General features: G+C 36.3%; 1 protein-coding gene and 1 pseudogene across 5 annotated transcripts in view; one reads left to right on the top strand and one right to left on the bottom strand.

Annotated features, from left to right (window-relative positions):
- Positions 1 to 23,889, top strand: part of HECTD1 (HECT domain E3 ubiquitin protein ligase 1) — a 91,451-nt gene that overhangs the window by 23,389 nt on the left and 44,173 nt on the right. For all 5 annotated transcript variants that reach the window (XM_027110991.1, XM_027110994.1, XM_027110995.1 and 2 more), the window contains exons 3-12: positions 197 to 431; positions 4,234 to 4,461; positions 5,464 to 5,745; positions 5,843 to 6,113; positions 6,859 to 6,935; positions 7,021 to 7,119; positions 10,596 to 10,710; positions 11,307 to 11,481; positions 20,626 to 20,764; positions 20,954 to 21,124. In XM_027110991.1, the coding sequence (XP_026966792.1) occupies positions 197 to 431; positions 4,234 to 4,461; positions 5,464 to 5,745; positions 5,843 to 6,113; positions 6,859 to 6,935; positions 7,021 to 7,119; positions 10,596 to 10,710; positions 11,307 to 11,481; positions 20,626 to 20,764; positions 20,954 to 21,124 (1,792 nt within the window). The remainder of the gene's footprint in view (positions 1 to 196; positions 432 to 4,233; positions 4,462 to 5,463; positions 5,746 to 5,842; positions 6,114 to 6,858; positions 6,936 to 7,020; positions 7,120 to 10,595; positions 10,711 to 11,306; positions 11,482 to 20,625; positions 20,765 to 20,953; positions 21,125 to 23,889) is intronic.
- On the bottom strand, positions 3,674 to 4,094 carry LOC113622949 (translation machinery-associated protein 7 pseudogene; annotated as a pseudogene).

Here is a 23,889-nt window from a genome sequence, read left to right as displayed (position 1 = left end):
CTCAGCAATGATGAAATTAGCCTGTGATTATTATTATGGAAGCAAAAGCAATATGAGAAATATTACCTAATATATATGCAGAAGCAGTATTGAGCATGATGTATCATGATATAGTTTTTATTATCTGTTACTTTGGTGACTTTTTGATGTTAAGAATTTAGTAATCCTAGGTGAAATATGATTTCTTTCACTACAGATGTCCTCCTCGCACTTTCTTACCAGCCCTCTGCAAAATTTTTCTTGACGAAAGTGCTCCCGACAATGTGCTAGAGGTGACAGCCCGTGCCATAACATACTACCTGGACGTATCTGCAGAATGCACCCGAAGGATTGTTGGGGTAGATGGAGCTATAAAAGCACTTTGCAATCGTTTGGTTGTAGTCGAACTTAACAACAGGACAAGCAGAGACTTAGCTGAACAATGTGTAAAGGTAAGTCTTAATTATTTATTGGACCATTTGAAGATCACTTAGAGAGTAAAAAATATATTTTGCAAAAAAAAAAAATCTTTCCGTGGTTGAAAACAATGGAAGTCACAGTCCTTATGTACCAAAGGAGATCCCATATGGCTTGGGAAAAGAAATCTTATCTTTGAAGGAAACTTGTAGGTCACTGATAATGCTTTTCTGTGTTGCCTCAGTGCTCTTTGGTTTCTGGTAGCCACTAACACTTTGAGATAGGTTATTTGTGTTGCCTCAGTGCTCTTTGGTTTCTGCTAGCCACTAACACTTTGAGATAGGTTATTTCTGTTCTTATCCAAAATGATTTTGTATGCATGCAGTAACAACAGGAACCATGACAACTAACACTGACCACCAATGCCAGGCATTATTCTAAACACTTTACATGTATTAACTCTCATTTAATCTTCATGGCAACTCTGTATGAGGTAGGTGCCGCTAATATCATCACTTCTGTTTTATAGGTGAAAAAAATTTAAGCATACCAAGATTAAGTAACTTGCTTGGGATGATGCAAGTAGTTAGTGGCAGAGAGCCAAGATTCAAAGATTAGGAATTTGAAGATCAGGAAGTCTGGTTCTAGGGCCCATGAATTTAATTGTTTTGCTATACTCCTGTTAAGAGTTAGCGGCTTTGTTTTATTCCTGATGGGACTAATTATAAACTTTATGTTACTCTAAAAGCATCAGTACTGGTAAGTAGTTTATTGGAAGTACTTGGTGAACACATTTATATTTTATGTGATTCTCTTTTTTTTTTTGGTACGTGGGCCTCTCACTGTTGTGGCCTCTCCCGTTGCGGAGCACAGGCTCCGGACGCACAGGCTCAGCGGCCATGGCTCACGGGCCCAGCCGCTCCGTGGCATGTGGGATCTTCCCGGACCGGGGCACGAACCCGTGTCTCCTGCATCGGCAGGTGGACTCTCAACCACTGCGCCACCAGGGAAGCCCTGATTCTCTTTTTTGATTCCTGTTTCATTCTTTTTATGATTCTTGCTTCTCGAGGTCACCAGTTTTCAAACTTCTTGTCTCAGGATCCCTTTACAAGTCTTAAATTATTGAGGACCCGCAAAGAGCCTTTGTTTATGAAGGTTCTATATATATTTACCATATTAGATATTAAAACTGAGAATTTAGAAGTATTTATTCATTTATCATAAAATAACAAACTCATTATGTGTTAACATACATTACATTTTTAATGAAAATCACTGTGTCCTGAACGAAGAGAAAATTAGTGAGAAGAGTAACATTGTTAAGTCTCATTTGAAATCTGTGGTTTAATAGAAGACAGCTAAATCCTAATATGTGCTTCTGCATTCAGCCTGTTACTATATCACACTTCATATAACTTTTAGAAAGTACTGCCTTACGTTCCTGAGAGAATAGGAAAGAAAAAGACAATTAACTGTTATAGTGTTATTATAAAAAAAGTTATAATTTCAAGGACCCCTGAAAATGTCTTCCCTGTGCTTTGAGAGTTGTTTTTGTAGGTGTTAATATCTTGACTTTCTGATTCTGTGTTTATAGATTTATTTCTGTCTATGGCCTCAGAGGAAGAGGTATTTGTTTTTCTGTTCAGAGCTTTCCCCCCTCTTATTCTCTTGATCACATCACATCACTTCATTTTTCTTCCAGGACTGGGGTTTTACTCCATTGCATTTATTCACTGACCTATATTTTCAAACTCTTTCTTGTCTGTTAACACCCTGCTCTCCCTTTCTCTGTTTCCTTTGCAGATTATTCTTATTTAATTCATTCTTCAATGGTAGTATTTCCTAAGGTCCTGTTTTTAGCTTCTTAAATCTGTATAAACTTTGCCTAGACAATCTCATCTGTGAGCATCAATACCATTCATATATAAATATATGCCCTTCATGGGCTTCCCTGGTGGCGCAGTGGTTGAGAGTCCACCTGCCGAGGCAGGGGACACGGGTTCGTGCCCCGGTCCGGGAAGATCCCATGTGCCGCGGAGCGGCTGGGCTCGTGAGCCATGGCCGCTGGGCCTGCGCGTCCGGAGCCTGTGCTCTGCAACGGGAGACGCCACAACAGTGAGAGGCCCACGTACCGCAAAAAAAAAAGAAAAAAAAAAAAAAAATATATATATATATATATATATATATATATATATATATATATATATGCCCTTCACATCTTTATCTCTAGAACTGACCTCTCTCTTGAGTTCTAGACTCCATATTCAAAGGCCTGTTGGATATATTCAACTGGATGTTTGAATTCATTGTCTTTGATTACAGATAAACTCCTCTCTTGATAAGTGACATCAACTTGTAGCCAGTCGCTCAAGACAGAAACCTATGCTTTATCTTTTACTTCCTTTTTTCTACTCCACACGTGTAATTAATGATCAAGTGCTTTTCTGGTTTATTTCCTTCTGTTTGTCCCTGCTGTTATTGCCTTAGTTAAGCCCTCATTCTTTCATGAATATTAATGCTTGAATTTTTGCATTTGCCTCTACACTCTCCCTGTACCCTGCTTCCCACAGATATTAACTGGAAATCTTATCATATTATTTCCCACTTAAACATTTTTCTTGCTTAAAGAATAAAGTCTAAATTTCTGGTATGCCTGTAAGACCTGTGGACCCTGTTAACTCTTTAGTTCTACCTGAATGCATTAAACATCAATATAATTTAGAAATTAAAAGTGATTTTTAATGTCTTAATATTCATAGAGTAAGTGTGAGGATGATGAATAATGTAATAGCTGGCGTTTATTGAATTTTTTTTTAATGTCTAGGACCTTTATAAATTTTTGCTAAATTACTTGTAGTTCTCAGCTTGTCATGCAGGTTTCACCGCCTAAACCTATGCTGTCCAATATGGTAGCTATATGTGACTACTGAACACTTCAGATGTGGCTACCCCAAATTAAGGTGTGTTATAAGTATAAAATATACATGGGATTTTGAAGACTTATTACATAAAAATACCAATAATTTTTATATTGATTACATGTTGGAATAATGACACCTTGGATATATTGGGCTAAATAAAATATGTTAAAATTAATTTCTTCTGTTTTGCTTCACTTTTTTTTTTAACAAAAGTTTATTCTTTTCTTGTTTTTTAATATTTATTTATTTATTTTTATTTGATTGCTCCAGGTCTTAGTTTCAGCAGGTGGGCTGCTTAGTTGTGGCTCACTGGCTCCTTAGTTGTGGCATGCGAACTCTTAGTTGCAGCATGCATGTGGGATCTAGTTCCCTGACCAGGGATCGAACCCGGGCCCCCTGCATTGGGAGTGCAGAGTCTTAGCCACCGCGCCACCGGGGAACTCCTGAAAAGTTTATTCTTAAAGGTACAACAGGCTCCAAGTCAACACTTCATTCTAGCTGTAGGTAGCAGCATGTTATGGCAGGGAATCCAGATGGTTAAACGAGAATGGAATTAAGGATCACCATTGCCTCAGGCACAAGGAACAGTTTTTTGCCAGATTTCTTAATTCCACCTGTGGCCAGGGGGCCCTTCCCCATGGCCTTTGCTTTTAGCTCCTTGAGTTTCTTCTGCAGCTCTTTCTGTTTCTGCTTGAATGCCTTATCTTCCTTGGCCACCTTCTTGGGCTGCTTCAGGGACTACTTCTTGCCATCTTCACAGCCAGACACAGCTTCTGCCCCCCCCCTTTCTCAGACCCTGCCCTTTTTAAAGTGTGGCTCCTAATCAATTTGGAGGGTGTATTGTGTTTTCTGTCATTCTCGAAAATTAAAATTGGACTTACTGTATTCTTTTGTGAATTTTGTTTTACTGTTGTAGGTGTTAGAACTGATATGCACTCGTGAGTCAGGTGCGGTCTTCGAGGCTGGTGGTTTGAATTGTGTGCTTACCTTCATTCGTGACAGTGGACACCTGGTTCATAAAGATACCTTGCACTCTGCCATGGCTGTGGTATCAAGACTCTGTGGCAAAATGGAACCTCAAGATTCTTCTTTAGAAATTTGTGTAGAATCTCTGTCTAGTTTATTAAAACATGAAGATCATCAGGTAACTACATTGCTCTTGTGTACTTTCTTTTCAAAACGTGATTTTATAGCGTCCACTAGTTATAACCACGATATCCAGTGGACTCTTGAACAGGGTGAGGGTTAGGGGTGCCGACCCTCCGCACGGTTGGAAATCTGCACATAACTTTACAGTCGGCCATCCGTATCTGGGGTTCTGCAGCTGTGGATTCAACCAGCTGTGGATCATGTAGTTCTGTAGTGTGAATTTAGTGGGGAAAAAAATCCACATGTAAGTGGGCCCATGCAGTTCAAACCTGTGTTGTTTAAGGTTCAACCTTAGTGCAATTTGAATTTTTTGCTTGATGAGCTAGAGATAATTTTCATCTTCTCTTTCTTTTATCTTAGATCTCTATGATAATCTCTTTTTGTTTTGGCAGTGATATGTTTTAAATTATAAAATGTTACGTGTTTATTCTTAAAATTTAAACGTTTTAGAAGTATATAATTTTTAAAGCTGCACTTATACCCAGTGTAATTTGTTGGCTCAGCACAATTTTGTTGGCTTAAAAGGGTAGTTTTCATTAAAGTAAAATAACAGTATTTGAAATTTTATATGTGTAAACTTGTTATATTAGCATCTTTAGGAAATAAAACTTGACTTTTAATGCTTTTTACCATTTAGATGTTAATTATTTTCAGTTGCTGTCCATCGATTATCTTGGCAAAGTTGTACATAATAATAGTAAATATTTGTTGAGCTTTTACTGTTCCTCTAGATTCTTTACATATTTCATTTGAGCTCAGACAATGAATTATAAATACTGTTACTATTCCCATTTTACGGATAAGGGAACTGACGCCTTGAACAGTTAAGTAACATCTTTAGGTTATACAGTTATCAGAATGTGGAGCCAGTATTCAAACCTAGACAGATTGTATGCTTTGCTACAATTGCCTTTCTTAATAGTCTCAGTATTGAAATAAACAGTACTGGTCCTTTTTAAGTGAATTTTATCCATATGTATATTCTTTACATCATTAGGTTTCAGATGGAGCTCTGCGATGTTTTGCATCACTAGCTGACCGATTTACCCGTCGTGGTGTTGACCCAGCTCCATTAGCCAAGCACGGATTAACTGAGGAGCTATTGTCTAGAATGGCTGCTGCTGGTGGTACTGTATCAGGGCCATCGTCAGCTTGCAAACCAGGTCGCAGCACCACAGGAGCGCCTTCCACAGCTGCAGATTCCAAATTGAGTAACCAGGTGTCTACAATTGTAAGTCTGCTCTCAACACTTTGCAGAGGCTCTCCAGTAGTAACGCACGTAAGAGTGTTTTTGAATCTTACTTAATCTTTCAGAAGAAGTATTTTGGTGTAGTGCAAGTATGCTAAAACTTTTTTTTCTCCCATTCTCTTTTTAGGATCTCCTGAGGTCAGAACTTCCAGATTCAATTGAAAGTGCATTGCAGGGTGATGAAAGATGTGTGCTTGATACCATGCGTTTGGTTGACCTTCTCTTGGTGCTATTATTTGAAGGACGAAAGGCTTTGCCAAAGTCTAGTGCTGGATCCACAGGCAGAATCCCAGGACTACGGAGATTGGATAGTTCTGGGGAACGCTCACATCGGCAGCTTATAGACTGTATTCGAAGTAAAGATACCGATGCACTCATAGATGCAATTGACACAGGAGGTTGGAAAATATTTTTTAAAATATAAAAAGAAAACTGTGAGATAAGGAATTATATAGGCAACTTCTAGTTTCTAGATTTTTAATTTTTTTTTTTTAATTTTTAGCAGTTGTGCCAGAAAATAGAATGGCCAACGTATTCTATATCCTCTCCTCTCCCCATGTATATAAATTATCAGCCTGGTGCATGGTAAGATCTGAGTAAATGCTTGTTGAATAAGTAAATGAAATTAACCTGTCTATTGCCAGGAGTTCATACCAATTCTAAGGTTAAGTGGAGATTGAATTTAGGGCTGTTGTTTTCTCAAGATTAATGGAAACTGACACAAGTGAATTATCATTATATATAGTCAATTTTTTTTACACTGCTTCATGAGGTGATCAGCAAATATAAGTTGGTGAAAAATGCTTCTGTGTCATCAGACTTTTGTTTTCTTTTGATTATCGATGTGGTTTAGTTTCTTTTCCTCAGTTACAGTGTGAGGAAACTAATACTCTTGAGTTTTATTGTGTTTGTTTTTTTGTTTCTTATTTTATGTTTATTTTAAATAAAAATTTTAGAATACTTTTTCTTAGCAGAATTTACATTTGCTGATTATTTACGACTTTATAGTCGACCTGAATGTTTAAAATTGGCTGTGTATTTAGTGATTATTAATAACAATCTTTAAATGGTTCCCACTTTAGAAAAGTTCATTATTATTTGTTGACTTTTAAAAAGATTTATTTTTTTCCTTCAAATTTCCAGCCTTTGAAGTAAATTTTATGGATGATGTGGGTCAGACTCTATTAAACTGGGCCTCTGCTTTTGGAACTCAGGAAATGGTAAGCTAATAAATAAAAGCTAATGTTTTAAATCAAAGATAGCAATATTAATAAGGCAACTTGATGATGCTCCATCGTTTTACAGGTAGAATTTCTTTGTGAAAGAGGTGCTGATGTTAATAGAGGTCAGAGGTCATCATCATTACATTATGCTGCATGTTTTGGAAGACCTCAAGTAGCAAAGGTAAAATCCAGGTTTTTAAGTTATTAATTTAATATTTAACATTTACATGGTTCTGAAATTAGAATGAAATGAAAACTTTTATTCTGATAAGCCATGCTTTCATGCTATCTCCATTTGCTCCATTTCCCTATCCCCACTACAGGTAAGCGTTTTTGATTGGGTTTTTTTGTTTATCTTTTCATTGTTTCTTAATACAGATGCAAGCAAGAGTAAATATGTATGCTTATTTTCTCCTTATACAAAATGTAACATATACACTGATTTATACTTTGCTTTTTTTCATCTAATAATACACATTTTTCATTTAATAATACACATTGAGACTTTTCCCTATTAGTATATAGAGAGTTTTTGTACATCCGTATACTTAGCATGTGTGAATGTACTGCAGATTTATTCAGCCAGTCATCTATTGCTGAAAACTTGTTTTTTTCCCGATTTCTTACTCTTGGTAACGAATAACTTTATACATGTTTCTCTTATTTCTGTTTATCAATATAGCAAATATTTTATTTGCCGAAGAACATGATATCTTTGACTCTTAGATTAGCAAAGGACTTTGGAGAGTTCTTTTTTTTTTCCTATTTCCGTTTTGTTATGTTTGTTCCTTTGTTTTGTCTTTTAGATTCTTCATATAAATGAAATCATACAGTATTTGTCTTTCTCTGTTCAACTTATTTCATTTAGCATAATACCCTCTAGGTCCATGCGTGTTGTCGCAAATGGCAAGATTTCATTCTCTTTTATGGCTGAGTAATATTTCATTGTGTATATATATATACCACATGTTCTTTATCCATTCCTCTATCGTTGGGCATTTAGGTTGCTTTTATATCTTGGCTGTAGTAAATAATGCTGCAATGAACATAGGAGTACACATATCTTTTCCAATTAGTGTTTTCATTTTCTTTGGATAAATATCCAGGAGTGGAATTGCTGGGTCATATGGTAGTTTGTTTTGTTTTTTTTTTAAATATTTATTTATTTGGCTGCATCAGGTCTTAGTTGCGGCATGTAGGGTCTTTCACCACGGGGTGCAGATTCTTCCTAGTTGTGGAGTGTGGGCTCCATAACGCATGAGCTCTGTACTTGCAGCATGTGGGCTCAGTAGTTGTGGTACACGGGCTTAGTTGTCCTGCGGCATGTGGGATCTTAGTTCCCCAAACAGGGATCAAACCCGCGTCCCCTGCATTGGAAGGCAGATTCGTAACCACTGGACCACCAGGGAAGTCCCTGGTAGTTCTATTTTTAATTTTTTGAGGAATCTCCATACATCGTTACTGTAGAGTTTTTTTTGTACAGTTAGGAGAAATTGAGGTCCAGAAAGGTCAAATGATAAGGGTTGAACCAAATGTATGATCTAGGTCTCAAGAATCTTCATATTGTGAAGGAATTTTTCATATTTGCTAAGAAGTCAGGCACACCTGGATTCAAGTCTCAACTCATTAACAAAAAAGGCTGTCTGGCCTTGGACCAGTTTCTTAAGTTTGACTTACAGTTTTATTAATAAAATGTATATACACTCCTAGTATTTTATTTATTTATTGTTGACTGCGCTGCGCAGCATTTGGTATCTTAGTTTCCACAGGGGACGAACCTGTGCCCCCTGCAGTGGAAGCACAGAGTCTAAACCATTGGACTACCAGGAAAGTCCCTGCTAGCATGCTTATTGTGATAATTAGGAAAAAATACATGAAAAGCACTTAGTATAGTAGCTGGCACATTGTATGTAGATGCTTAAATGGTAGCTGCTACTATTGTCACTGTATTGCTAGTATTGTCTTTACACACTGTAAGAAGATTTTTGTTAACAACTTAGCTTTCTAGGTGGTCTCTTCAAGCTCAAATTCTGTCAGTTTGAATTGGTTAATTTTTAGAGAATGATGTTCCTAAGGGTGGTAAAAATTTTTATTAAGGCAATTTTTTTTTCAAACCCTTACTGTTTTGCAGTTTTGGGTAGCTGAATGGGAGAAGGAGCCAAATGAATTGGATCTAACCTTAACCCATCTTGATTATACGTCAGCCTGCAATGAGCTATAGCTACCATTACTAATAATGATATAATAGTGCTCACCAAGCACTTACTTTGTGCCAGCCAGGGTCTTAAGCATTTAACATGTTTTATCATTCTTCACAGGTTCTCCTGTTTTTTAATTGATTCTAAGATATTACCCACCCCCCCATACACATTTTAACATCTTTTAACTAGGAAAGTCTTATAATTGCTATTGGCCAGATAGAAATTGCAGCATAGTTATTATTACCTGTCAATTCAATACAAATTGTGAAATGGATTTTAGTAACTTGAGTGAAAAATCCTTTCTGATAGAAGAGCACGCTCAGTAATGCTGTGTCACTAAACTCTTTATGGCACAGATGACAGCATTGTGTGTAGAAACACAAATATTGGTGACTTCGGATCAAAAAGAAATTATGAACAATTGTGCTCAGAATGTGAAGTTACAGAAATATCTTATTATATTTCATTTATTTTTTAAATTTATGTTTGTCCAAGTAATACATGAAAAAAAATCTAAGTTTATAAAAGTTCTTTCAATAAGTTAAAAAAAATCCAAGCAATAGGAAAGCATTGTTGCAAAATTAATTGGCATTGTTTTTTCTTTCTTAGTAGTACTTAATTATAATCTCTGTCCGATTATGTCAGATTATAAGTATCTGTGGCATCCTAGATTTGATGAAATACTGAGTTATTCTGATTCAAACTCCAGCAGTTTGGAATTTTTAGCCAGTACTGCATACTTTTCTGATGAATGTATGTACTCACTTATTTGTCAGATATATTGTGTTATAACGAAATTCAAAAAGCTGCAGCTCTGAGGCTGATAGGAGAAATATGAGATGTGTTCTCTGTTCAAAAGAGCTTACAGTCTGCTGGGGAGAGAGTCCAGTGTCCATTAAAAATTGGTGTACTTCCCTGGCAGTCCAGTGGTTAAGATTCCAGGCTTCCATTGCAGGGAGCACAGGTTTGATCCCTGGTTGGGGAACTAAGATCCCACGTGCCACACAGTGTGGCCAAAAAAAAAAAAAGGTGAACAGTGCGAATTAGTATTTAAGACCTAAATTTGGTAGTTCATTCTAGAAGAATCAATTTAACTTGGTAATTGGCAGTATACACGAAATGATGAAGATGATTACCACACCACAAACTGAATATTAGTACCTCTGTTAAAGTAAGGAAATTGACTGGAGCAGTTGACAGGTTCAAATGTGAACGTACTTCATTTGAGATGTTAATAAATAACCAAGTGACATTAATCTATAATTTTTTCAAGATATAAATAAACCGCTTTTAAGGTGTTGTATGCAAAGGCAGAGATTTGAATTGGTACCTGCTTGATTAATTCTGTAAGTCTGCAGTCTGAAGTATGTCAGTGCAATCTAAAGGTTGCAGAATTGGATATTGAAGAAATAAGGTGTTAATTATTATATCCACATTAAATGCTTTTCTTTTCTAGACTCTCTTACGGCATGGTGCAAATCCTGATCTGAGAGATGAAGATGGGAAAACTCCATTAGATAAAGCTCGGGAAAGGGGCCATAGTGAAGTAGTAGCTATTCTTCAGTCTCCAGGTGAGTGGTAATATCTTTCCTTTTAAGCCATCTGCTATTACTTTTCAGCTTCACTTCCATAGAAGTAGCTTTCTGTAGACATGTTAACATTATATAAAGAAATCATTTCTGTGAAGTCAAATAATTACATACACACACACACACACATACACACACACAAACTTATATTTGATAAACATTTAACAGTGTACTATTCTGTGTTCTTTGAGACTGTGGCTGCATGATTCCAAAAAGGCCAAATCACAAGTTTAAGGGGGTGTGAATGTCATAAAGAATAGTTGGTTATTGCATAGACAAAGTAGTTTGACCAAATTTTTAAGTTTTCACAGAGTAGATGAATGCAGAGTCTCTGTGAAATATTTTATGGAATCAAGTGAAGTATCCAAAATTATCTCCTTAAGTTGTGATTCAGCTTCTTGGAGGTACTAATGTTCATTAGTAGTTTTATAAACGCCGTTGATAGATACAACATCCTAATTTGTTTGACTGTTGTTAATTAGGGTAATTATAGTTGATTTTATAGTACATTTCAATGTTTTTTCATTGAAAGAAAAATTTTCCAGCAAAGTATTTTATTGAACAATATTTGTCTGTAGGTGATTGGATGTGTCCAGTTAATAAAGGAGATGATAAGAAAAAGAAAGATACAAACAAAGATGAAGAAGAATGTAATGAGCCGAAAGGAGATCCAGAAATGGCACCCATATACTTGAAAAGGTTACTGCCAGTATTTGCACAAACATTTCAGCAGACTATGCTGCCTTCTATAAGGTAGTTATCCGTACTATTTGTATTTACTAGTTAAAATATGCTAATTATATACCTTTATTTATCTCACTTTTCCAGAAGGATGTGTGAGGTTTATTTTAATATTGAAAAGGTATGGTAAGAATAAAAATTAGATTGGAGAGATAAATCTTTCCTTCTGATGATCTGACTTAAGAGAAGTTTAGAAAATTAAGAAAACTAGACTAACAGTTTTTGTAGCTCGCTGAATATCAATTCTAGAGAAATTTTTATAAGTACAACAAACATTTATTGAGCTTTATGGAGGCCTTTTTGATAGAGTCAGTGTAAACTGTCCACTGGAGGAGTTCCCAAAGAATTAAGACTTGGCCCTGTTTATGTGCCCTTGCAAGCTGGTGAGGAAGAAATGAGTAACAATACAGCGTGGCAAGTAGCAGATTAGACATATATTCCCTAGGGATATAGATGGTTTAACAACTAATTGGCTGGGCAAATTGGAGATTTTATGCAGAAATGAGATTTAAATTGGGGTTTAAAGGATACTTGGAAGTTTTCTAGGCAGATGAATTTAGAAGGATCATTGTGCAACAGTGTGTGCAAAGGCATGGAGGTATGAGTCAATTCATCCTGGTGCAGGTCCTGGTGGCTCTCCCTCTATAGTGTGTCCGAAGTCTGCCATTTCTATCCATCTATTGCTAATACTCTGGTTCAAGGTGCAATAGTCTGTAGTTTGGCTACTATAGTTGCTTCTAAAGTAGTCTTTCTCCTCGTCTTCTATCTTGTCCCTCTACAGTCTGTTCCTGCATGTTATGCTGAATTAGTTTTTCTTTTTTTTTAAAATAAATTTATTTATTTATTTATTTTTGGCTGCGTTGGGTCTTTGTTGCTCCATGCAGGCTTTCTCTAGTTACGGCGAGTGGGGGCTACTCTTCGTTGCAGTGCGAGGGCTTCTCATTACGGTGGCTTCTCTTTTTGCGGAACACGGGGTCTAGGCGTGTGGGCCTCGGCAGTTGTGGCATGCGAGCTCAGTACTTGTGGCTCTCAGGCTGTACAACGCAGGCTCAGTAGTTGTGGCACATGGGCTTAGTTCCTCCATGGCATGTGGGATCTTCCCGGACCAGGGATCAAACCTGTGTCCCCTGCATTGGCAGGTGAATTCTTAACCACTGTGCCACGAGGGAAGTCCCTTTTTTTTTTTTTTTAAATAATTTACTTTGGCTGCACTGGGTCTTTGTTGCTGCACACAGGCTTTCTCTAGTTGCGGCAAGTGGGGGCTACTCTTCGTTGTGGTGCGTGGGCTTCTCATTGTGGTGGCTTCCTTTGTTGCGGAGCACGGGCTCTAGGTGCGGGGGCTTCAGTAGTTGTGGCATGCAGGCTCAGTAGTTGTGGCTCGTGGGCTCTAGAGCACAGTCTCAGTAGTTGTGGCATGGGCTTAATTGCTCCGCGGCATGTGGGATCTTCCCGGACCAGGGCTTGAGCCTGTGTCCCCTGTATCAGCAGGCAGATTCTTAAGCACCTTGCCACTAGGGAAGTCCCCTGAATTAGTTTTTAAATCATAATTATATCACATCATCTTCTGACTTAAACCCTCCAGTAGTTTCTAATTGGCCTTAACTAAAACCTAACTTCTTTTTTTTTTTTTTTTTTTGTGGTACGCGGGCCTCTCACTGTTGTGGCCCCTCACTGTTGTGGCCTCTCCCGTTGCGGAGCACAGGCTCCGGACGCGCAGGCTCAGCGGCCATGGCTTACGGGCCCAGCCGCTCCATGGCATGTGGGATCCTCCCGGATCGGGGCACGAACCCGTGTCCCATGCATCGGCAGGCGGACTCTCAACCACTGTGCCACCAGGGAAACCCCAAACCTAACTGCTTAACACTCAGGCTTGGAAGGTCTTGTATAAGTCCCACCCAGGTCTCTGATCTCATTTAGTACTATATAACACCTAGCCCATTACACTTACAGTATGCTAGCCTTCTTTCTGTTTTTGGAACATTCTATGTACATTCTTACCATGGGGTTTTTGCACTTACTTCACTTTGTTGGAAGCTTTCTATTCCCAGGATTTTTGAATGATTGGTTACTTCATATCATTCAGGTCTCAGTTCAAATGCTTATGTCCATTGACATTTATCCACCTAATTGAAATTTACCCCTAGGATACTTTTCATATCAATCATAATGTTTTACTGTCTTCACAGAGTTTACACTGTCTGAAATCTTGCTCTTCTTTGAGTTTTTGTTTGTTTTATTGTCTATCTCCCCTCTAAAGCTCCATGAGAGATGGCCTTATGTCCTGCCTTATACCTACAAAGACAAGGAGGTATAGATAGGGCTTGATATTTAGTAGATCTTCAGTAGATACACTGAATGATTGAATGAGTGCGTTTTGTTTGCAGCTGCAAGTATTTTGGTATCAGTGGGATATGGGATGTGTTTGTATAGCTCAGGGAATACTGTCAAAAAGGTAGACAAGAGCTTTTTATGACCTGTGGAGGCCTTTCTGGTCTAGATAGTGAGTATGGACTTTACCCCGCAGTTCAAGAAGATTCATTAAAGACTTGTGAGGAAATTTGTCACAGTCAGATTTGTGATTTATAAAGATCACTTTGGCAGTCTGGTGGAGCAAAGTACTGGAGGAGGGCAAGAATGAAAACAGACTACTTACGGGTTAATTATCGATGTGAACTTTAGACAGTTGCTGGAAGACTGGATTGGTGGGAACAGATTGAAGAGGTTGGGAGATGGGTTGTATTGGGTTGGCCAAAAAGTTCTTTTGGGTTTTTCCACAAGATGCTATGGAAAAACCCGAATGTACTTTTTGGCCAACCCTGTATAAGGGTTGATGACCACCAATTAGATTGGAGGGATGAAGGAAAGGAAGGGGTAAAGAATGACTGCCAAACTTTTGGCTGAGTGATTGAGAATTTGATTTTAAGTTCAGGAGGTCTTTAGAACATGGAGTTTTGTAGGATTCAAGTGCCTTAAATACCAGTATTATGAGTTGACATTAAAGTGAAAGTAGTTTACTTTAAATAGGATGAAAGTGCCAGTCAATTCACTGTGAACACCTAGGAACTTGGTTTTTATTCTTCCCCAAATAGCTACAGAAGGGTAGGTGTTAGTGGGGCCACTTTCTGTTTGTTTGTTTAACAAAAGATTTGATTCATTTTTAGAAATGAGCAAGTTCAATTTTGAACAGATAATTCGGCCTGAAAATTTTAGAGGACTAGGTGTCATGCGAATTAAAAAACCTTAAGTTATATTTGGAGTTAGAATTGCTTCATTATAAGGCCATCAGGAAATTATAAAGTATGTCACCATATAACAGAGTTCCCTTAATGGATAGTTATTTTTTTTATCATTCTTTTAAATATTTGAAGATCGTCTAAACACAATTTTAGTTATAGCATATTTGATGCTAAATTTTTCCAGATAATAGCTGACAAATTTAATTGTGGTGAATAAGATAGCATATATCTTATATCTTAGTTCAGAGCTCAGACTCTGGAGTCAGCTCAAAGTCAGTCCAAAAGTCAGTGTTGCCACTTTGTAGACAGATAGCCATGGACAAGATAGTTAACCTCTTGATCTTAATTCATCTCTAGGATGGGATAATTATACTTAATTCTCTTTAGGTGTGAAAATTAAAATTAAGTATGTGTGGTATTTAGCATAGTGCCTAATATTTTAGAGGTATTTGTAAAAAGATAGTTTATTAAAAAACTGTTTTATCATAGATAAGTTAAAATGTATTAAAACGTCGAGATAATCATATAATGAACCCTATCACATAGCTTCAATAAGTTTTAACAAATATCCCAGTCTTATTTCATTTATACCTCCCCAACTGTACTATTTTGAGGAAATCCAAGACTCAAATAGTTTTATCCATAATTTTTCTATATGCATCCATAAAAAATAAGTGTTCTTTTGTTTAGCACAGGCAATATAGCCAATATTTTTGTTGTTTTTGTTTTTGTTTGTGTTTTTTTGCGTTACGCAGGCCTCTCACTGTTGTGGCCTCTCTTGTTGCGGAGCACAGGCTCCGGACGTGCAGGCTCAGCGGCCATGGCTCACGGGCCCAGCCGCTCCGCGGCATGTGGGATCCTCCCGGACCGGGGCACGAACCCATGTCCCCTGCATCGGCAGGCAGACTCTCAACCACTGTGCCACCAGGGAAGCCCTAGCCAATATTTTATAGTAACTTTAAATGAAGTATAATCTATAAAAATATTGAATCACTATGTTGTATACCTGAAACTACTAGAATACTACATGTAAATAAACTGTACTTCAATAAAAAAATAATTTTTCATCATTAAAAAGGGATTCTTTAAAAAAAAAGGGATTCTTTTTTGTTTTTTAACATAATTGCAATACCGTTATTACACCTAAAATAATTATAATAGTTCTTAAATATTATCAAACATCAAATCAGCATTCATTGTTCCCAATTTTCTCATAAATTTTTTTCTTGACAATTGGGTTTTGGGGGGTTAATATTTTATGTTATTAATATGTAAATATTTTCCCTTGCTTCCTTTATTTTTGTAATATATTACAAGAATATATAGCAAATATATAAATTTATCTGTAAATGATGCATAGTATTTTACAAGTTAAAGATTTATATAAATCGTATCATATTGTATGATTCTTCTTAATTTGATTTTTATCTGGTAATATTTTTTTTGTTTGGTAAGATTCTTTCTTGCAGTTCATCCATTTCCACTTCCAAATCATTCATTTTTTTCTTTTCTTTCTTCCCTCCCTTCCTTTCTCCCTTCCTTCCTCCTTTCCTTCCTTCCCTCCCTCCCTCCCTCCATTCTTCCTTTTTTTTTTTCGAAGTATAATTCACTTACAGCACTATGTTAGTTCAAGGTGCACAACGTAGTAATTCAGTATTTCTGTACATCACAAAATGATAACCATGATAATTCTAGTTACCATTTGTCACCATACAAAATGTTTACACTATTATTGACTATATTCCCCATTCTGTACATTTCACCCCTGTGACTCATTTATTTTGTAACTGGAAGTTTTGTACCTCTTAGTCTCCCTCACATATTTCATTCATTCCCCCATCTCCCAAGATGATTCATTAAAAAAATATATACTTGTCATTATTAAAAACAATCTGGAATAGGTTACAACCCAATTTTTTACCATTTCAGTTTAAAATTTGATCAGAAGAGTAAGCGTGTATACTCTAATCAGGCAGTTAAAGGAGGATCTGTATGTAAGGAATATATCAACTTTAGCTATTATCTATCATTATTGGCCTGTGTGCATTGTCTGTTCAGGAAATAAAAGGCAGACAACAGATCAATGAAGCCTTCAGAACAGAGGATAGCAGTTTCACTGGTGGAGCATTTTGTAAAAACCTGATTATTTTCTCTGTGAGATATTTCTTCCCAGTTCTATTGAGATATAATTGACGTGTAACATTGTATTAAAGTGTATAACGTAATGATTTGATATATGTATCTGTAATATTAGACTGAGGACTTCACATTTTGCTTTTGAAGAAAGGCTACTTAGAATTTTGAAGAGGTGTGGTAAATATGCATCTTTGGAGTTAGTGTTAATAATGGGACAAAGATTGAGTAAACTTTTCAGCAGCAGAAATCCTTGAGGATCCATTTGTTTATTTATTTTTTAAATCACAATTTGAGAGGAAAGTAGACATGGTTGGATAAAAGGGGAAATTGTTCTAGGATGAGAATATTAAATAATCTAAAGATATAAATTCTTCCAAAGTTAATTTATAGAATGCAGTTTGAAAGAAAATAACTATAGAATTTGCTTTAGAACTTGACAGATCTTAAAGTTCTTCTGGAAGAATAAATAGGTGAGATTATTAAAGAAAAATCTGAATAGTAGCTAGTGTAAACTTTCAGTAATTAAATCTTTATGATAACTAGCCCAAGAGTTTATAAATCATTGGAGTAGACTAGCCCTCCAAACAATCAATTGTGTTTAGAAATTGAATGTAGGGCTTGCCTGGTGGCGCAGTGGTTGGGAGTCCGCCTGCCAATGCAGGGGATGCAGGTTCGTGCCCCGGTCCGGGAGGATCCCACATGCCACGGAGCGGCTGGTCCTATGGGCCATGGCAGTTGGGCCTGCGCATCCAGAGCCTGTGCTCCGCAACAGGAGGGGCCGCAGCAGTGAGAGGCCCGCGTAACACACACAAAAAAAGAAAAGAAATTGAATGTATTATAGTGGTAAATTATATAATGTATTAATATTTTATAATATATTAACATAATATATTAAATGGTATTAGAATATTTGCTTTGTGGTTTGATTAAAAATCAGCTTAGTCCTTTACATTGTGTATTTAAATAAATTCTAAATTTATTTAAAATAAATGAAAAAATAAAACCTTAGGAAAACAAAAAGAAAATATTCTCAAATGTTTATCAGAACTTGGTAGGAAGAATGACTTTTAAAACTTGTTTGTGTTAGTCCTATCTGTCATTTAAAATTTATTCTATGTAAAAAAACAAAACTGCGTATCAGCAACAGTATTAGCCGTAACCATGAAAGTGACAGAAATATAAACTTGTAATCCAGATAAATCTTCCAACAAATTGGTATTTGTTAGCAAGTATGACCAAGGCATACTACCTTTATTATGCAGAGAACACATACAAGTTTTTGGTCAAAGTATAAATGCCAATTTAAATAAATTAGCCAATGACATTATGGTACAGTGCTCAAGATGAAAAAGAAGACAACAGGGAAAAATGTATCCCCTTACTAGTAAAAAACAAAACATTTAAAAGTAAAATTTCATGTCCTTTTCACCGATTAGACATTTAAGAACCTTTTTTTTTTTTTACAAAAATAACAAAATCGTAATGGATTAGTACATCCATATCTACTGATAATTTAAGCTATTAACAGTCCTTTTGTCCCCTAGCTTTATTGAGGCATAATTGACATATAAAATTGTAAGATTTTTAAAATGTACATCTTAGTGATTTGATATGTGTATACATTGTGAAAGGATTCCCCTCATTTAGTTAATCAGCATATCCATCACTTCATGTATTTATCTTTGTGTATGTGTATACATGTGTGTTTGAGAGAGAACATTTAGTCTTAGCAAATTTTAATTATACAATACAGTTTTATCAACTATAGTCACCATTTTTTATATTAAATGCTCAAACCTTATTCATTTTATAGCTGAAAGTTTGTACCCTTTTACCAACCTCTCCTTAATTCCCCCATCCCCAGCCACTGGCAGCCACTTTTCTACTGTTTCTATAAGTTTGACTTTCTTTTTTTTTTAGATTCTCATTTAAGTGATATAAGGCAGTATTTGTCTTTCTCTGGCTTATCCACTTAGCATAATGCCCTTGAGGTCCATCCATGTTGTCACTTAACAGATTTTTAAAAAATCAGTTTGCTGAGTATAGATTCAGTATTGATGCACATTCAGTACGTACGAAAATATTTAGACTCTTGGATCCAAGAATCCCTCTACTGAAGAAATAAAACTGTTCACCAAAAATAGTGCTATTTATAATAGAAAAGCCAGTAAGCTGAATGCTTATGATTTATATAATAGTGATAAGCAGGAAAATTTTATGTTATGAATATTATGCATAGTGTACTGGTTAAGAGATGAGTTTGAGTTGAGGCTTTAATTTATTAGCCCTGTGACCTTAGTAGAATTACCTTTTTTTGTCTCATGTTTTTTCATCTGTAAAACTGAGCTAATAAAACCTACTTAATAGTGGGTTTGGTGGATGGATTAAATGAGGGTGTAAAGTTTTTAAAATATATACAGGTGTTCCTGGCTTATTATGACTCAGCATTGTAGTGACACATAGCCTGATAGGTAGGTAGACAACATAGAAACATTCTTACGCTATTTTAATTCAAGTAAATCATGATATAAAATTATTATTATACATAAATACTGATTTTGCAACCAAATATAAATTGCCATTAACGAACACTGGAAGGAACTAATCCTGTTAGGGCAGTTTGCCCTCCATCTGCCTACTATTTTCTCTAATGTACTTGAATTTGTAATAAAACATGTTTTAAAATTAAAGAATACATGAAATTCACCTAGAGAGAGTTATGAAATACATCAAGACCACATTCTGTAGGAATACAGCTGTCAGATACCTCTCTTGGATTTCGATAGTGATTTTTGCCTCTCCATCCTTCCTGTGGAGAACTCACCTCAAGGGCAATGATATGTACAGCTTGGCACACAGACTATTGTTAGATGCTCAGAAAACATGTGTTAAAAGCATTATTGACTTTTATGTAATAGACCAGTGTATTATAATTTAAATGTGTGTGGATATTTGTGTATTTTATTTTGAAAGAACAAATCACTTATAAAATTGAGGTTAGTTTGTGTGACATTGAGTATCTTCTGTGTTCTAAGTAAAGCAGTGGATAATAAAAGGGAAAGGAGTCATGCCAAGTTGTTAACAATGGGAATATTTAAGGGCATGGGATTACTAGGATCTCATTTATATGAGAATATTATAATGAACATGTTTTAAATTTGACAAAGGACAAAAATCCTTAATTTGAAATAAGAGTTCCATATAAACCATCAGGTGTTTTAAGTTAAGAGTTTTATATTTGGGGTTATAGATGCCATTTATTAGTAATTGTGTTACTTTTGATTTTCTAAAATTATCATGGCATGTTAACAGTCATGCTGGTTAATATAAAATAGCACATGTAAGAAAATTACAAAAATAATTGTTTTTAATGAGCTCAATATATTAATAGTAGAAAAATGAAATTCCCTCAAAAAGTGAACATAAACCTAGTGCTAGTATTGTCTTAGTTTTTTGTATTCTTTAAAAAAAAAATTTTTTTTATTGGAGTATAGTTGATTTACAATGTTGTGTTAGTTTCTGCTGTACAGCAAAGTGAGTCAGTTGTAGATACACATATATCCATTTTTTTTTATTCTGTTCCCATATAGGTCATTACAGAGTATTGAATAGAATTCCCTGTGCTATTCAGTAGCTTCTTATTAATTGTATTCGTTTATTAAGTGTATATTTTAGCAGAGTATTTAAAGCTTAAATTGGATATTTTGGTTTTCATTAGTGTTGCATTTTGTTTTATTTTAGCTTCTCACCATGGCTAACTAAAATTCTTTTTTTACTTTTCAAGGAAAGCAAGTCTTGCTCTGATTCGAAAAATGATTCATTTTTGCTCTGAAGCACTCTTGAAAGAAGTTTGTGATTCTGATGTTGGTCACAATTTGCCTACAGTACTAGTGGAAATCACTGCAACAGTTCTTGATCAAGAGGTTAGTTTATTATCTTTGTTGAAATTCCTGTAGCTTTAATTCCCATTAGATAGTAGTCAGTAAAATAATTTAACTTGTGTCCTAATTTTATTAAATCATTTTGTCTGTACAAATGATTGCGTTTGTCTACTCCACACAACTAAACTTATTTTTATCATTTTCCCTTGATTTCCTTTTTTTTCCCCCCAGGACGACGATGATGGCCACTTGCTGGCTTTGCAAATCATAAGGGACTTAGTAGATAAAGGTGGTGATATTTTTTTGGATCAGCTAGCCAGACTTGGTGTAATTAGCAAAGTGTCAACTTTGGCAGGTCCTTCCTCTGATGATGAGAATGAAGAGGAATCAAAACCAGAAAAAGTGAGTGGTCTTAATTGCAGTGGTATCTATCAGGAATAGGGTTTCTTTTGAGGAAATGTAGTTCCAGTTACAATGGGTTTTGACAAAATAATGGCAGTATGGAGTAGTATTATAATTTTTTAAAATTTGGTCACTTTTCTTTTAAAATACATCATTGGTAAAATTCAAAACTTGAAGAAAAGTTGCAAATAAAGAATATCAGAACATCCTCTATCCAAAATCACTAATTATTGACATTTTGCTCCATTTGCTTTGTTACTTACAAAGACACACGTGTACACGCACATTTAAAATATATTTTTTGAGGGAATTTCCTGGCGGTCCAGGGATTGGGACTCCGAGCTTTCACTGCCAAGCGCCCGGGTTCGATCCCTGGTCGGGGAACTAAGATCCCATAAGCCACGTGGTATGGCCAAAATAGTAATAATAATGATGATAATAATAAAATATATAATTTGAGAGAAGCTGGATACATAGTGCCCCTTTTTGTAAATTTATTTATTTATTTTTGTTTTGTTTTGGCCGCACCTCGTGGCATGTGGAACTTCCCTAAATAGGGATTGAACCCGTGCCCTCTGCAGTGGAAGCACGGAGTCTTAACCACTGGATCGCCAGGGAAGTCAGTGCCCCTTTTTATACCTAAAATCTTCACCAAAAAACCAGGACATTGTCTTATAGAATCCTAGTATAGTTATTAAAATCAGGAAATTTAATATTTATAGAAAATGTTATCTAATCCAGAGACAATATTCAAATTTGCCATTGCCCTAATAGCAATGCACTCCTACGGCCCACGCCACCACGCCACCACCCCCCCACCCCAGAATCCAGTCTAGGAGCACAGTACATTTCGTTGTCATGTTGTTCCATTTCTCAGCGTTTCTTTTTCTTTCGTAGCCTTGGCATTTTTTTGAAGAGGACAGACCACTTAATTTGGACAATGACCCTCACGTTGTGTTTGTGCCATGTTTCTTCATAACTAGATTCAGGTTGTGTGTTTTTAAGCAGAAAGACTATAGAGGTGATGTTATGGCCTTCTCATGTGTAAAATGTGCCTTTTTAGAGGCACATGATGTCTGTTTGCGCTCTTGCTGTTGATGTTAACTTGGATCAGTTGGTTGTGTTTGTTTCTACCAGGTTTCTCTATTGTAAAGATTTTTTTTTTTTGCGGTACACGGGCCTCTCACTGCTGTGGCCCCTCCCATTGCGGAGCACAGGCTCCGGACGTGCAGGCCCAGCGGCCATGGCTCACGGGCCCAGCCGCTCCACGGCATGTGGGACCCTCCCGGACCGGGGCACGAACCCGTGTGCCCTGCATCGGCAGGCGGACTCTCAACCACTGAGCCACCAGGGAAGCCCTGTAAAGATACTTTTTCCCTTTTGTAATTAATAAGTAATTTGTGGGGAGATAATTTGAGACTGTGCAAATACGCAGTTTCTCTTTAAACTTTTATCCACTAGTTTCACTACCTATCGATAATTCTTGCCTTAGATTGCATATTTAAAACTATGCCTTATTTGTCTCTACCAATTGCCAGCAATGATTTAGTCCTACCATTTAGTGAATGCTTCCTACATATTAGTGACTGAGTATTAACAGTTTTGAGAGAATGGTAGGGTATGGTAATTGCAGAATCCTGAGTGGTTTAGTGTATACGTGTGTTTCCTAAATTACTGGAGATTTAACAAAAAACAAAACAAGAAGTGATATCTGGGTTCATCCCCCTGGAATTCTTTCATTCAAGAAATAGGTTACAGATCCAGCAGTCTTTGTAGAAGTTAACAAGCAAACATTTATATGAAAATGATAGGAACCTACAATAGCCAAAGCATCCTTGAAAATGAACAAAGTTGAAGGACATACACCAGCAGATTTCAAGTCTTATTATAAAGCTGTAGTAAGCAAGAAAGTGTGGTAGTGGTGTAAAAATAGATTAATGACCCACACATATATGGTCAATTGTTCAAAGAAAGTGCTAAGATAATTCAGTCACAAAAGGATGGTCTCTTTAAAAATGATGCTTGAACAAGTGGATAACATATGCAGAAATATGAAATCTTACCCCTTATAACAAAAAAAGAAATCATGAACTGAAATGGATGGGCTAAAACTGTAAGGCTTCTTAGAGGAAAAAGAAGAAAATCTTAGTGACCTTGAGCTTGACAGAGATTTCTTAGGACATTAAAAGATTATAAAAGAACAAAAAAATTTTGTTTTCATTAAAATTAAACCTTTGTTCTTCACACTACATTATTATTTTTTAATATATTTATTGGGCTGCACGGGGTCTTAGTTGCAGCACACGGGATCTTCATTGTAGCATGCAGGGTCTTTAGTTGAGACATGCAGGATCTTTTAGTTGCAGCATGCGAACTTTTAGTTGCGGCACGTGGGATCTAGTTCCCTGATCAGGGATCGAACCCGGGCCCCCTGCATTCGGAGTGGAATCTTAGCCACTGGACCACCAGGGAAGTCCCCAAAATACATTATCTGGAAATGAGAAGACAAGCCAGAAAATTCTTTGAGATTTATCTTTATTCTTTGAAAATACCTTCTTCTTTTGTTTGTTTTTTGGCTGCGCTGCGTGGCTTGTGGGATCTTAGTTCTCTGACCATAGATTGAAACCCTACCCCCTGCAGTGGAAGCATGAAGTCCTAAGTGGACTAATTTTGGCCTTCATTTTTTTTTTCTATTTTATAAATATATTTATTTATTTATGCCGTGTTGGGTCTTCGTTGCTGCATGCGGGCATTCTCTAGTTGCA

This window comes from Aethalodelphis obliquidens, unplaced genomic scaffold (assembly GCF_003676395.1).
Source record: "Aethalodelphis obliquidens isolate GAN/ISIS:26980383/991018 unplaced genomic scaffold, ASM367639v1 scaffold10, whole genome shotgun sequence".
Taxonomy (NCBI): domain Eukaryota; kingdom Metazoa; phylum Chordata; class Mammalia; order Artiodactyla; family Delphinidae; genus Aethalodelphis; species Aethalodelphis obliquidens.
The sequence above is the reverse complement of the archived record's forward strand: the minus strand, read 5'-3'. Positions and strand labels throughout refer to the sequence as shown.